At 51.7% G+C, this 12,461-nt stretch overlaps 6 protein-coding genes across 6 annotated transcripts; 4 read left to right on the top strand and 2 right to left on the bottom strand.

Annotated features, from left to right (window-relative positions):
- Positions 1-925: 925 nt before the first annotated feature.
- Positions 926-1,606, top strand: N7510_008830 (uncharacterized protein; the record flags this gene model as incomplete). Its single annotated transcript, XM_056980755.1, has 1 exon — positions 926-1,606. The coding sequence occupies one exon, from the start codon at positions 926-928 to the stop codon at positions 1,604-1,606; it is 681 nt and encodes a 226-aa protein (XP_056830964.1).
- A 54-nt stretch (positions 1,607-1,660) lies between these two features.
- On the top strand, positions 1,661-4,060 carry N7510_008829 (uncharacterized protein; the record flags this gene model as incomplete). Its single annotated transcript, XM_056980754.1, has 3 exons — positions 1,661-2,045; positions 2,106-2,225; positions 2,289-4,060. 3 exons carry the CDS (start codon positions 1,661-1,663, stop codon positions 4,058-4,060), a joined length of 2,277 nt encoding a protein of 758 aa, XP_056830963.1.
- A 1,831-nt stretch (positions 4,061-5,891) lies between these two features.
- Positions 5,892-7,293, top strand: N7510_008828 (uncharacterized protein; the record flags this gene model as incomplete). The annotated part of the gene is made up of 2 exons (XM_056980753.1): positions 5,892-6,191; positions 6,271-7,293. The coding sequence occupies 2 exons, from the start codon at positions 5,892-5,894 to the stop codon at positions 7,291-7,293; spliced, it is 1,323 nt and encodes a 440-aa protein (XP_056830962.1).
- Positions 7,294-7,876: 583 nt separating this feature from the next.
- Positions 7,877-9,723, bottom strand: N7510_008827 (kynurenine--oxoglutarate transaminase; the record flags this gene model as incomplete). Its single annotated transcript, XM_056980752.1, has 9 exons — positions 7,877-8,164; positions 8,217-8,640; positions 8,693-8,706; positions 8,758-8,911; positions 8,963-9,035; positions 9,093-9,198; positions 9,252-9,336; positions 9,397-9,465; positions 9,524-9,723. 9 exons carry the CDS (start codon positions 9,721-9,723, stop codon positions 7,877-7,879), a joined length of 1,413 nt encoding a protein of 470 aa, XP_056830961.1.
- A 341-nt stretch (positions 9,724-10,064) lies between these two features.
- On the top strand, positions 10,065-11,666 carry N7510_008826 (ssDNA-dependent ATPase MGS1; the record flags this gene model as incomplete). The annotated part of the gene is made up of 1 exon (XM_056980751.1): positions 10,065-11,666. One exon carries the CDS (start codon positions 10,065-10,067, stop codon positions 11,664-11,666), a length of 1,602 nt encoding a protein of 533 aa, XP_056830960.1.
- Positions 11,667-12,138: 472 nt separating this feature from the next.
- On the bottom strand, positions 12,139-12,447 carry N7510_008825 (uncharacterized protein; the record flags this gene model as incomplete). Its single annotated transcript, XM_056980750.1, has 1 exon — positions 12,139-12,447. The coding sequence occupies one exon, from the start codon at positions 12,445-12,447 to the stop codon at positions 12,139-12,141; it is 309 nt and encodes a 102-aa protein (XP_056830959.1).
- Between the last annotated feature and the right edge of the window lie 14 nt (positions 12,448-12,461).

The raw sequence follows: 12,461 nt of genomic DNA, 5'->3' as shown, positions 1-12,461 counted from the left end.
GCAAGGAAGTCTTTGCCCAGAATCCTGTTTCTGTGGCGCTCTTTGTTCCATTTCCCGTTGGCAGTCTGTAGACTGTGGGCAGAGATAGGGTTAAGAGGGACTCAGCAACCCACCTCAATCATGTATCGATGCAGGAGAAATCCACTAACAGCATCTGAATGCTATGAGCGTTATTATTCCCTGTTTCTTTTTTATTAGAAAACAACAAGCTACACTTTATCGTGGCTGATGGCGTTTGGTACCCACGTGACCCGATTCAACACTTGAGCATCTACAGCCTAACTTGACAACATCACTCGACCAAACTGAATGGGAGTGTTTTATTCTATATTCCATATCATTACATCATAGGCTTTGTTCGATTTGTTGTGTACTTCTGTTTCATACTCCAAGTACAGATACAGAAAATTAGAGATGAACTATGGGTAACTTTGAATATATATTTCAAGCCACGGGACATATTATGTACTGCATACTTCCGTCAATGACCATCAATCAAACCTGGCTAATTCAATTTCTTTAGCAAATATAACATTTTGAAGTTCTGATTGTGCACCAGCTTCATTTACGTTTTGCTCGAGTACCAGCTGGTTGTGAACAATAAAGCTTAGCAGAGCTTGTCTGCCTGTGATCCGCTAAACGAGACTATCTAGGCAACTGACGGGCTGTTTGTTTAGGTGGCGCACTTTGATATCTTGCATCCGTTAACCTCATTCACTGTCAAGATTCTCCCTTCACACAATCTTCCGTTCACGCCTGTATTCCCACACATCAGTACATACCTTTGTGAAACAGCCCGGTCCGGGTCGATGGTGAAAGCGGACTGTGAGTATCCCCTAGCAAGAGAGGTACTGCTGCATTTCATGCAGACAGACCACGGCCGACGTCCACTTAGCGTGTTGCAAAATCAACACCGCTCTCAGCCATGGGTACCAGAGAGAGCACCGTTTCCCAGAAGCCGCCCGATAACCTGCACCTTCTACTTGAGGCAGAAGGATACAGCCTGGTTCTTAATACTGAGAAGAGCCTCGTGGAGACTCATGGAGACTCGGCCGAAGATAGCCAGTCTGCCGACTGTGTCTTACGCCTTGAAATTCACGGCATGGACAGCACTCCAGTGCTGCATCTGAAGATTGCAAATTATAAGCCTGCCAAAGACAAGGGCCTGTACGAAGATGGCATGGACCGGACTGCTGGAATAGTCTTCTTCCTCTTCCAGCTCCCTGAGACCTACCCCGGAGGCAGGGCAGAACTGCTTCGCATTGTTCGGGACCTATGTGATGAGACTCCTACTCTCGGGGTCACAAAGATCGTTCCAGGGCGAGCGGCTTTCAAGAAATTTATCAAGCGATCGCGAAAGCACCCCCAAAAGTGGGAAGATCCTGTCTTTGTGAACAGTATAAAAGTCGATTGGAAACGGAAACGCCCGGGCTCCGAAAGACTCTACATCCGTGTTGTGTTCCCAGGAGCGGAGGAGGGAACTAATATTATTGTGCTTGACGAGAGCTCAGAACAGCTAAAAGCCGTCACTTCTGGCGATCTAGTGAGGCCAAAATTTCCAAGTGCACGCTCACCCTGTGAACGAAAGCTAATGTACAGACGATAGCCCAAATTTATTGATGCATTCATCCTTCCCCTTCGCATCTATCTTCGAAGATGCATGTTCAGGAAACGGTATCACGAGGAACTAGCCCGTCTCCAGAAACGAACCCTTGCGATTCACGAAGTAGCTTCACAGGATGGCGAGGACGCAGAGTTGAAGAGCACTGGGTCCACAGACCAGGCCTCTGAATTGGAGGTGACGATGTCAGCGCCGAGACATGGTGACTGCGCTGCCTCCACTACTTCCTATCAAACTGCCCACAGCTTTCTTTCTCCCTCGACAACCACTCCCACTTCTCCTGCTTTCCACACTCCTATTGTGCATTTGCAGACCCCTTCCGTCCTCGATATCTCTGAAGAACATGAGCCAAGCAGCATACTTGAGAACCCTACCTCGACTGGAAACATCCACACATCTCCTTCTCAGGGCAAGAGTCCTCAAGGTAAACAAGACTCACGCCAGCTCAACCTACTGAAGCACCCTTGGCTAACAACCATTACAGATATCGACCACGGCACCTCCATCATGGAAGCCATATCTCACACCCCTGGAAATATCTACAAGAACCACGATATCCATCCTTCTGAAGAGAAACAACAACACGATCATACCAGCATACCAGGTAAGTACAACGCCTCCCCATGCAACGCGTGTATGACAGAGCGATCAGTAATTCGAGAACCAGATCTTCTCGAAGAGAGCAACATCCAAGCTGAGCAGACTGAGACGAGCACAAACATTAAGCCGTTCAAACAGTTCACAGACCTTCGCAAGGAATCGCGGACTGAACCGACTACACAACCAGCAGACAGCAACCTCAAGCTTGAGCAGAGAAACACCAACGACGAGGAAAGCCAGTCGGACACTGAAGTTTCGATCACTACTGCGACACAAGCCGGCGAAGAGCCAGAGTCCAGCATGATGTTTGAAACAAAGCCCCTTTCGAAGAAGGCAAAGATAAAGAAATTGAAGAAGAGTCGTAAGAGGAGATTTCGAGGCAAGAAGCATCGCGCTTCAGACAACTCGCCAGACAATGCTTCGAAGTCTGATACCGAGACAGATGAAGAAAGCGAACACGATGAGGCGGCGGATTCCCCGCGGGCTTCCCAAGTCCAGTTTGAGACCAGCCATCTAGCCCCATTGTCCGAAACATCTCCTGGACCATCATCTGCTATCAAGAAAGGCAAAGGCACGAAGCGCATTTCGAACATTCTTATCCCGGTTCTGCAGAAGTCATCTACTGCAACCGAGGGACCATCGCCGCCATCTGATCCCAAAACTGTCCCACAAGGACAAGATCTGGTCCGTGAGGACCGTGAAACGAGAACGACACCCACATTGACGGCGTCACCAGAAGAAGCCACGCCATCGTCAACCACCACACTACTAGCCACCCGCGGTGATGACGCCCCGACGTGCAGCCCATCCAGGGGCATGGGACTTAGCCAGGACAAACCCAACGCAGCAGGCGGCTACCTGATAATCCAAACGCCGCCGGGGTTTGTCTGGGAGCTGACTTCCGTCAGCTTCCCATGCGCCAAGATAGACTGCCGTCAGGCGTCTAACCTGTGGGATGGCCAGTCGGTGATCTGCCCGAAGTGTGGGCCGTACTCCCTGATCCGCTACTGTGGAAGGGATCACCTTCGAGAGGACGTGTCGCAGCACTGGAACCACTGCGACAAATACTCGTTCCAGCATCCCTGCGTGCCGGGGTCTGTCCCACCGGAAGTTTTGAGCGGATCGCCTCAACTTCCATGCCGCCACCGGTGGGACAGCCCTGAACGACATCGCCAAGCGATGTTGTTTAGCACGGCACGCAGGGAGGACAGCGACTACGTCCTCTTTGCGGAGTGGCCCCTCGCTACCGCCGCCGGAGGTGATTCTAGGGAGTACAGGCGTCGTTGTTCGCCTCAGGCGTTCCTTGCGGTTCGGTGGGCCGATCCCGTGGCGAGAGATCGGTTTCGCCGAGTGCTGGCGATCTGCCTTTTCTCAGCCCTCGAGGTGCAACCCCTCGTTGGCTTCATGTTCCGTCTTGTGCGCGACAACCTCCACCTTCGGGGCCTCTGGTCTGTGGAGGTTGACCACATGCTGCGATCTCAGATTCGTCGCGAGCATGGCGTCAGCCTCCAGCCGCCCATTAAGGGACAGCACCATGCCTCCGAGGCGGAGTGGGTTGGTCTCGACACTCGTTCCCGTCGAGACCCAACCTACGTGAACGACATCCCGCTCTTGGGCAGCTTGGGAGGTGGGTTCCGGCGCCTGTGCGACCTGATGGAGTCCCGGTTTTGGATTCTGCGGGCGAGCCGGACCACCCACCCTTTTGTCCAGAGTGTGGATGCTCGGACGCGTGGAGAGGGTTTCGTGGGGGTCCGGGGAGAGGAGCGCCGGACCTTCCGACGGGGTGAGGGTTGGGATGGTGCCGGGACAGGACCTCTGGAGCTCGAGGCGGAGCCCTAGTGGCCGAGAAATTGGCTGGAGGATTCCTGGAGAGGGCCCCCGGGCCATGGCTTGGGGGGGGGGGGGGGGGGGGCATATCTGCGATGATACTTCCGGGGTTGGGGGAGGCGAGATTGTTTTTTTGTTTTTCTCTTGTTTTGTCTCCCTATGGGGGCCCAGGGAGATGGTGATAATAATAAATCGAGGGCTGAGGGGAGCAATCTTCCAATCTCGTAGATTCCAGTAATGGATAGATCATCTTACCTCGCTATATCCATGAGTGAGCTGACATGATTCGTGTCAAAACCATGTAGGAAGAGGGGTATACTATGACTTCAATTATGTGGAGCTAAGCCACCTGTTTAGAGCTATAGATGTGCCAATCCCGGTACATACAAGGTATACTCTGATTGGCTTCACTGTCATTCTTTGCCGAGTTTTATCTTGGACCCCACGAGGTTTCCCGAGATTCAGCCCCCGTTCCTGAAAGCTCAAGGTATCATCTCAGCCAATGAACCTAAAATCAATCCCGCGCCAAGGGTTTTATACGAGAAGACTAACCCCTTCTTTTACTCAGCCTTTAATTAAAGCAAAGATCTTCCTCGCGGTGTGATTTGACATCGCACTACGGAGGCGTACCTGGTTAAGCTAAAATAAGCACAAGCACAGCCCTGTGAGGCTGGCGAGTGACGATCGCGCCGTATTAGTTAACGATAACTCAAACTGCCAAGAAATTACATCTGTGATTATCACTATGCCATTAGTTAAGCGAGAACTAGCTCCGTTGAGATGCAGCTGCGGTCTCTGTACTATTTCTGTAACAGACAAGTGTCGGACCATCCTAAGATAGAGGTGATAGGGCAGGCGCGAGGATATGCCAGAGCGGCCACTCGTAATGCCAATGGATTAGGAAACCTGGATGGAGAATGGCTACGGAAGAAAAAACCTCAGTAAACTGATTTGGGTATCGCGGTCGTTCGCAAACCATAATACTATATTAGTTAAGATAAATTCAGGAACAGGGCTTGGCATCTGTCTGTCAGGCCCGCTGCACTACTACAGGAGCGGACCTGCCAAGCACGGGACATTACTCCAGGAATAGACCTGCCAAGCACTTTTAAGACGACGCAGCCAATCCGTGAGGGCCAAGGGTTGCTGGGCTATGCGCTCTTCACAGCCGCCAGGGTGCCCTATTCCTGATCACTGTAACCCTAATTGAATTTTCTAGTTCCCGCGAGATGAAGGCCGACACAGAACTCCTTTGACCATAGGGGTCCTTTTCTAGAGTTCTATAAGATGGGCTTTATTCCTGCACCAAAGAAGAAGCGCTCATTCTTTTTAACTTTGAGAGTACTGTTCTCTAGTCCCAAGAATTTCTTCTTGACCCATCTTCTAACAACAACACTTTCCCTACCGACCTGATATTATCACCGGCGTTCGAATCATGCAATACGCAGGGTTGGTGTCTTTGCTAGGTGTGTCTTACCATTCAATTATCCAGATAATTGAGTCTTTTAAATACTTCTAACACCTATCCTCAGCTCTCGGGGCTGTAGCCCTTCCCGGTCACTATGTACCGCGGTCTATTACTCCGGTACAAGCTTTAGAGGTCCCAACCGCCACGACATCGGCGACATCAGCGTCCACACCGGCAATGTCTCAGCTCATGGCTGAAGCAACGAAGCTCTGTGATCCCATGCAGATGAACAGGGACAATTGGAATTACTTCCAGATGGACTACTGGCTTGAGACCCTGTAAGTAACCCGGACCTACGCCGGTGGCTAGGATCTAGAGGATGGTCAAAGACAAGCTAATGCTGCTGTCAGGTCTTATGACTTTCCTATGAACATGATGAATGGCGAGGAAGTTCCGTCCACGGCGGATTTCGTGAAATACCTCGCCATCTTAACTGGTAACATTGGTAACTTCATATGCGAAGTGAACGTCGACTGCAACATCAATGTTCAAAACATGGCCGATTGCGAGACCGGAAATCCCATCCAGCCTCTCATTTACTTCGCTATCAACGCGATGGTGAACTTCTATGACTGGCAGGCTGCAACTCGTGCTGCTCTACAAACACAATGGATTACTTTCACCGGCAAGGCCGATGCAATGGTGCAGGACTTCACGGACCACGATATCGATGAGGTATGAAGCACTCCATCTCTCCGGCTTGTCGCATGACTCCGGGTCCAATCTATGAACAAAAATTCTAATCTCGATATAGGACAGCACCAGTAGCTTCCTCACCATCGTGGGCGCGGTTTTCAGCGCTGTAGCGCCTTTTGTTGCGGAGAACCCGGCGCTTGATTTCATCACTGGTGCTGTCGCTGGCGGAATTGGCGTCGGGACCAGCATTCTGGGTGCCACTCAGCAGGATGCAGCCCAAATGTGGGTAATCCACGACTTCAATATCTCTATTTCTTCGCAAGCTAACATAAATAGTCTCCAACAAGAATTCACGAACATTGCTACTCTCGAGGATGCTATTTACAACATCACTAATATCACGGACCGGGCTATCGAAAGCCTCGCTGTCGGGGTCCTGAACACTGTGCCGGACAACTCAAACTCAGAAAATGGCGCGCAATGGAACTCCTTAGCCAGTAGTGCTCCACAGGTCCTTGCGGGTGGTGCTTTTGCTGAGCCGATGACGTGGGACGAATACGATACAACCGCATCTGACTTCTTCAGCAAAATTGCGGTCTACGCTATAAATCAGTGCTGGCAAATGGAATCGGTTTTCATCGCTAAAGCTAGCGTCGCGACAGGCGATGTGATGCCTAAAGATATGATACTGGATGCGTTGGGCTCAACTAGTCGCGTTTGTGACCCGGCTGGTGGTGATCTTTGCTATTTCTTCGTCGTGGCCCAAGATACCTCTCACACCGATTTCCGGGATGATTGGTTACAAGCCAAGGGTGTGGACAAAACCAGCAACTATGGTGTTGACGCCTGGACGTTTTGCCAGGCTGCTGAGTGGTATCAGGCCAAGTACGGCTCTTACCTGATGGAGCCTGTGGACGCCAATGACTTTTTGTCCGACTTCCAAAACAGCGATGACCAACCCCCTGGCGGCCTCTATGTCAACCTGCCTGTCGTTGTCTATGACAATGCTCCCCAGACTACTGTAAATACATTTGGAGAGTCGTGGGGCGTCGAGGCCATGTTCCTCGACAATCTCTCCACCTACGTCGGGCAGCTCAATGGCTGGCCTTATGACAGCCATATGGGACCCGCGGATACATAGCCCATTCTGTACTTGTTAATAATAGGAAATCTAATCTTAGTTACTTTCTTTAGATCGAATGCTTCAGTTGAAGAATATGTTCCTTGGCTTTCTAGAGCCCTTCATCGCCCCGTGAGTAGTAATGGAAAACCGATAGTTATTCGCAATCGATCAACATAACAGAAATAAATGGTTATCAGTTTTCTCTCCGAGCCACCACCGAGTAAAATCCAAGAACGCCGATAAAGCACAGAACTAGCGACCCAGGACCCTATACTCTCGTAGCGATCCCCCTCGCCTCGCATGGGCTGCCCCCTATGGCCCAACCCGGTTCTCTTCGCCAATTAATGAATTATGGTGGAAGTTTTGTTCGAGGCGAGGTTCCATTGCCATCGTTACCGAAAAGTACACGGGATATGGGCTTTTGGCTCTAGGGACCCAGGCAATCTTCCAATCTCGTAAATTCCAGTACTAAGTAGATCATCTTACCTCGCTATATCCACAAGTGAGTTAACATGATTCGTATCAAACCCTTCTATATTCTTCAACCGCCTAGTCTAATGGCTCATATAAGCCGGCACATAATTACGAGACGCCCCCGTTTTCACTGAATATACTTCTTCAGGCCCCTCAGCCTCTCCTTGGCCGTCTCGAGCACATCGTCGTTCTTGCAGACCGCAAAGCGCAGATAGTCCTCGGCAATGTGCGAGTTGGCATCGGTGTAGAACTCCGTGGGCGGGATGGCGGCCACACCAACCTCCTGAATCAGGAACCAACAGAGTTTGAAGTCTCGGGGCCGGTTGGCCACATGCGGTGGGAACGGATAGTCGGCCGGCAGCTTGACTGCGGCCATGTTGGCGAGAACGAAGTAGCCACCTTCAGGGTCGGAGTACTGTACGACCATTAGTTGATGCCAGTGGTTATCAATCGGGAAAAAGACATACCGGAATGCCAAGCTCATCAAATACTTTACAGAAACGTTTCATCTTCTGCTGCATATCATTCCGGCTTTCATCCCAGAATCCCTCCTTGTCGGCCTGCTCGAATGCGACGGCGGCTGCTTCTTGCAGGGGAGACACACTGCTATAGCAGATGCGGGTGTGGGCACCGGCAACGTACTTGATGAGATGCTCAGGACCAATGAGGTACCCAACTCGCCAGCCAGTGGCGTAGAAAGCCTTGCCGGCGGAACCCACGGTGAGCGTACGCTCGTACAATTCCGGTGACAGGGTGGCGATTCTGGTAAACGGCACATAGAAAAGGCGATCGTACACTTCATCAGACAGAATGATCAGATTGTGCTTCACGCACAGATCTCCAATACGTTGGAGCTCCTCGCGTGAGAAGACCTTGCCCACGGGATTGTGGCTGTGAGAGATGTTAGTTGCCTGTCCGAGAGAATGAGAGCATCGATGCTTACGGAGAGTTTAACACCTATTATGGTTAGCCATCAAACGCAGGATCCGTTGAGCTGGTTTTACTTACAATCATTTTTGTCTTGGAGTTGATAGTTTTCTCCAACTCGTCAAAATCAATAGTCCACTCTGAAGCAGGAGAGGTCCTTGTGGCACCGTCCTTGGGTGGGTGAAGGGGGACATAACGGATTGTGCCACCAGGCATCTCGATATTGCTGATGTATCTTTTCTGAGGTTAGATGACGGCGTACCTTCTTGGGCTTTTGACTACTCACTGGTCAAAGAACGGTTCGAAGATAATGACTTCATCACCGGGTTCAATGAAACCCATGAATGCGCTCAGCATACCTGGTAATTGGGGATATGGTTAGTATACACATTTGTACGATGTGTGTCCAGTCTCACCCTCATTCGCGCCCGTGGTGATGGAGACCTCTGTCTCCGGATTCAAGGTCCTGCCGAAGAAAGGCGAGTATGCATCCGCAATGGCCTTCTTGAGACGAGGACGGCCCTATTCAGTGTGAGAACTCTGCCGAATGGCCAATAGCCTCGGGCGATCTCTACCTTTGTCGGGGAATACTGGTTGCATTCCACCCGGTCCAGGGCATCCTTGGCCGCGTCAATAGCGAACTTGGGAGGATTGTAACCACTGTTTCAGCCTTCTGGTCAGTCTCCCACAACTTTATTTTCATGTATCGGCCACACCCACAAGAATCCTTGGCCCATATTCACAATCGGCTGAACGGGCGAGGCGGCCGCGGCTTCGTTCACGATGGACCTAGTGCTCTGGTCAGAATTTCACCGACTTTCTCCGTCAATTGAGCTGTAATACACACCAGACATCTTGTCGCTGTCCGGCCACTCTCTTTGCCGGCTTAAAAGGGTCGGGTCGCACAGCTGTTGCGGACATTGCTCTTGCGCCGAATCCGGGGAGGCGGGGTAAGGCCGGGCTGAAGGAGATGGGGATCGAGGCTGCGCGGTGGGCAGTAGTCGATTTAAAGACAGAGACGAGTCGAGTGTTGCGACCCAGAATCATGAGTATATGGGAGGGAGGGAGGGAGAGAGAGACAAAGAAAGAGAGGTGAGGTGGGAGTCGGAAGAGAATCGGAACGAACTGCGTTCATTAATGGCGTGCTCGGAGAGAGTCACGGGCACCACCAACTAACTTGTGTACGACGGAGGCAATTGGAATAATCACTCTTCCACTAGCTACGTACTTGGATTCCCTTTTTCCGACGACTCACACTCCCCAGATTGTCACTGCCATTCATTCAGGCATCAAGGCAGAAACGTTACCTAATCGGTATCTACAGCGCGTCGCGCGCGTCAGTCAATCGACAATCAGTTGATGAACCACGAGAACCCTCATCCACAGTCATGGTCTCCTGTCCCATCTGTGCGAATTCGGTGCCGCAGCTGAAGATCAACGACCACATTGACTCCGACTGCCAGAAGTTCATCGAAGACCCGGCCTCGTCCCCGACTGACCAGCCCGGTTCCCAAAAGCAAGTGGCTAGCATTTTCCAGCCGCCGTCCGCACGCAAAGCCTCGTCTCAGCCTAGCGTGACCAAAGAATCACCGTCACGCCCCCATGCATCAACCCCGCGCTTGAATGGCAAGAGATCCTTTGTGCAGGAACCGGATACGCCGCAAGACCGAGATGGATCAAGCCAACCGAATGGCGCATCCGCAGAGCCGCCGGCGAAACGCGCCAAAGTCAGTGCCTTTCAGAGAGCCGCTCCACTAGCAGAGCGTATGCGACCTAAGACGTTGGATGAGGTTTGCGGTCAGGAGCTGGTTGGTTCGAACGGAGTGCTTCGCGGACTTATCGAGCAGGACAGAGTTCCGAGCATGATACTGTGGGGTAGTGCGGGCACAGGAAAGACGACCATTGCACGAGTCATCGCATCGATGGTCGGCAGCCGGTTTGTGGAAATCAACAGCACAAGTTCTGGTGTTGCGGAATGCAAGAAGATCTTCTCCGAGGCTCGGAGTGAACTCGGTCTAACCGGCAGAAAGACGATCATTTTCTGTGATGAGATTCATCGGTTTTCCAAATCCCAACAGGATGTCTTTCTGGGACCGGTCGAGAGTGGACAGGTCACGCTCATTGGTGCCACAACCGAGAATCCCTCGTTCAAGGTCCAGAATGCTCTTCTCTCACGCTGCCGGACCTTCACCCTGGCCAAGCTCACGGATGAAGATGTCACTGCTATTCTCAATCGCGCACTGAGGGTAGAAGGCCCAAACTACTCGCCCTCGGCACTGGTCGACGATGAACTGGTGCAGTATCTCGCTAAATTTGCCGACGGTGACGCCCGAACCTCTCTCAATCTCCTCGAGCTGGCCATGGACCTGTCCAAACGCCGAGATATGACCAAGGAGGAGTTGAAACGATCTCTAACCAAAACTCTCGTTTATGACCGCGCCGGTGATCAACATTATGACACCATTTCAGCTTTCCACAAGTCTATCCGCGGGAGTAACCCGGATGCAGCGTTGTATTACCTTGCTCGCATGATTCAATCCGGGGAGGATCCGCTGTACATCGCCCGGCGGCTGATCGTTGTTGCGTCGGAGGACATTGGGCTTGCCGATAACACCATGCTCACTCTGGCCATCTCCACTCATTCTGCTGTTGAGAAAATCGGCCTTCCCGAGGCGCGAATCAATCTAGCGCATGCCACTGTTGCGATGGCCATGTCGAAGAAAAGCACACGATCATATCGGGCTTTGAACAATGCATTTGCGGCACTGAACGAGCCAGGTGTGGCGGGACTGCCGATTCCCATTCACCTGCGGAATGCGCCCACGAAGCTCATGAAGGAGCTTGGGTACGGCAAGGAGTATAAATATAATCCGAACTATGAGAATGGAGAGGTGGTGCAGGAATATCTACCCGACCAGCTCCAGGACCGGACGTTCTTGGAGGATCTCGACCTGGGGACAATGCGAGACCCTGATCTGAGCAGGCTCTGAGCTACACAGTCCATTTCTATACCTGACAGAGGGAGTCGACAAAGGTGGGATTGGCGGGTATACCAACAGCGGATGCGCGGCTCCACCATCATCACACATTACGAAACACACATTCGACTGCGCTTACCGGACAAAAGTCTTATTCTTGCCGGTACTTCTCCCAACAGGGACCGGGGTCGAAACATGGTCAATGCGAAGAATCGCGGAAAGGTATATGAAGTAACGGCCACTTTGATCTGCTTATACACAGCCGAGTCCTAAGAGGGAAAGCACTATGCCGGATTGGGCGACGGCGAGGAAGTGAGGAAGGGAAGTCGCGATGACATCGACAGTCGTCGTACTTGACAGGATTGACAGGATGACATTTGGTTTCCTTCATCCGCTTGATTTTTTTGTTCATCCTCTGACCGCAACCTCTTCTATCACTGGAGGGTTGTCAGCGGCCCATGGTCCCAAATTTGACCGTCCGCGACTAACCTGAAGTCAACCTGGGCTCTCCAACCGTCGTATATGATCTGAATTCGCTTCTTGACTGTTGCGGTTTGCTGGGAACACCAGATCGCTGGACGACATCGGTGATTTCCGAGGCCTTTGACTCTCCACAACATATCCACATTTTATATCTCCAAATCTCAAGTACCATGGCCCATGAATATATAATTCCAGGTGACTTGTCTGGTCCTCGGTACGACTTGTTCGCGCTGTCCCTCGAACCGGCCCCGGTCCAGTCGGACAGTTCGGTGTACTCGGTAAGTTCGTTCCGCTTGATCTTCATGCTCATGACGGTGTAGCGGT

This window comes from Penicillium lagena (assembly GCF_028827675.1).
Source record: "Penicillium lagena strain IBT 129212 chromosome Unknown utg000006l_segment0_segment0, whole genome shotgun sequence".
NCBI lineage: Eukaryota > Fungi > Ascomycota > Eurotiomycetes > Eurotiales > Aspergillaceae > Penicillium > Penicillium lagena.
The sequence above is the reverse complement of the archived record's forward strand: the minus strand, read 5'-3'. Positions and strand labels throughout refer to the sequence as shown.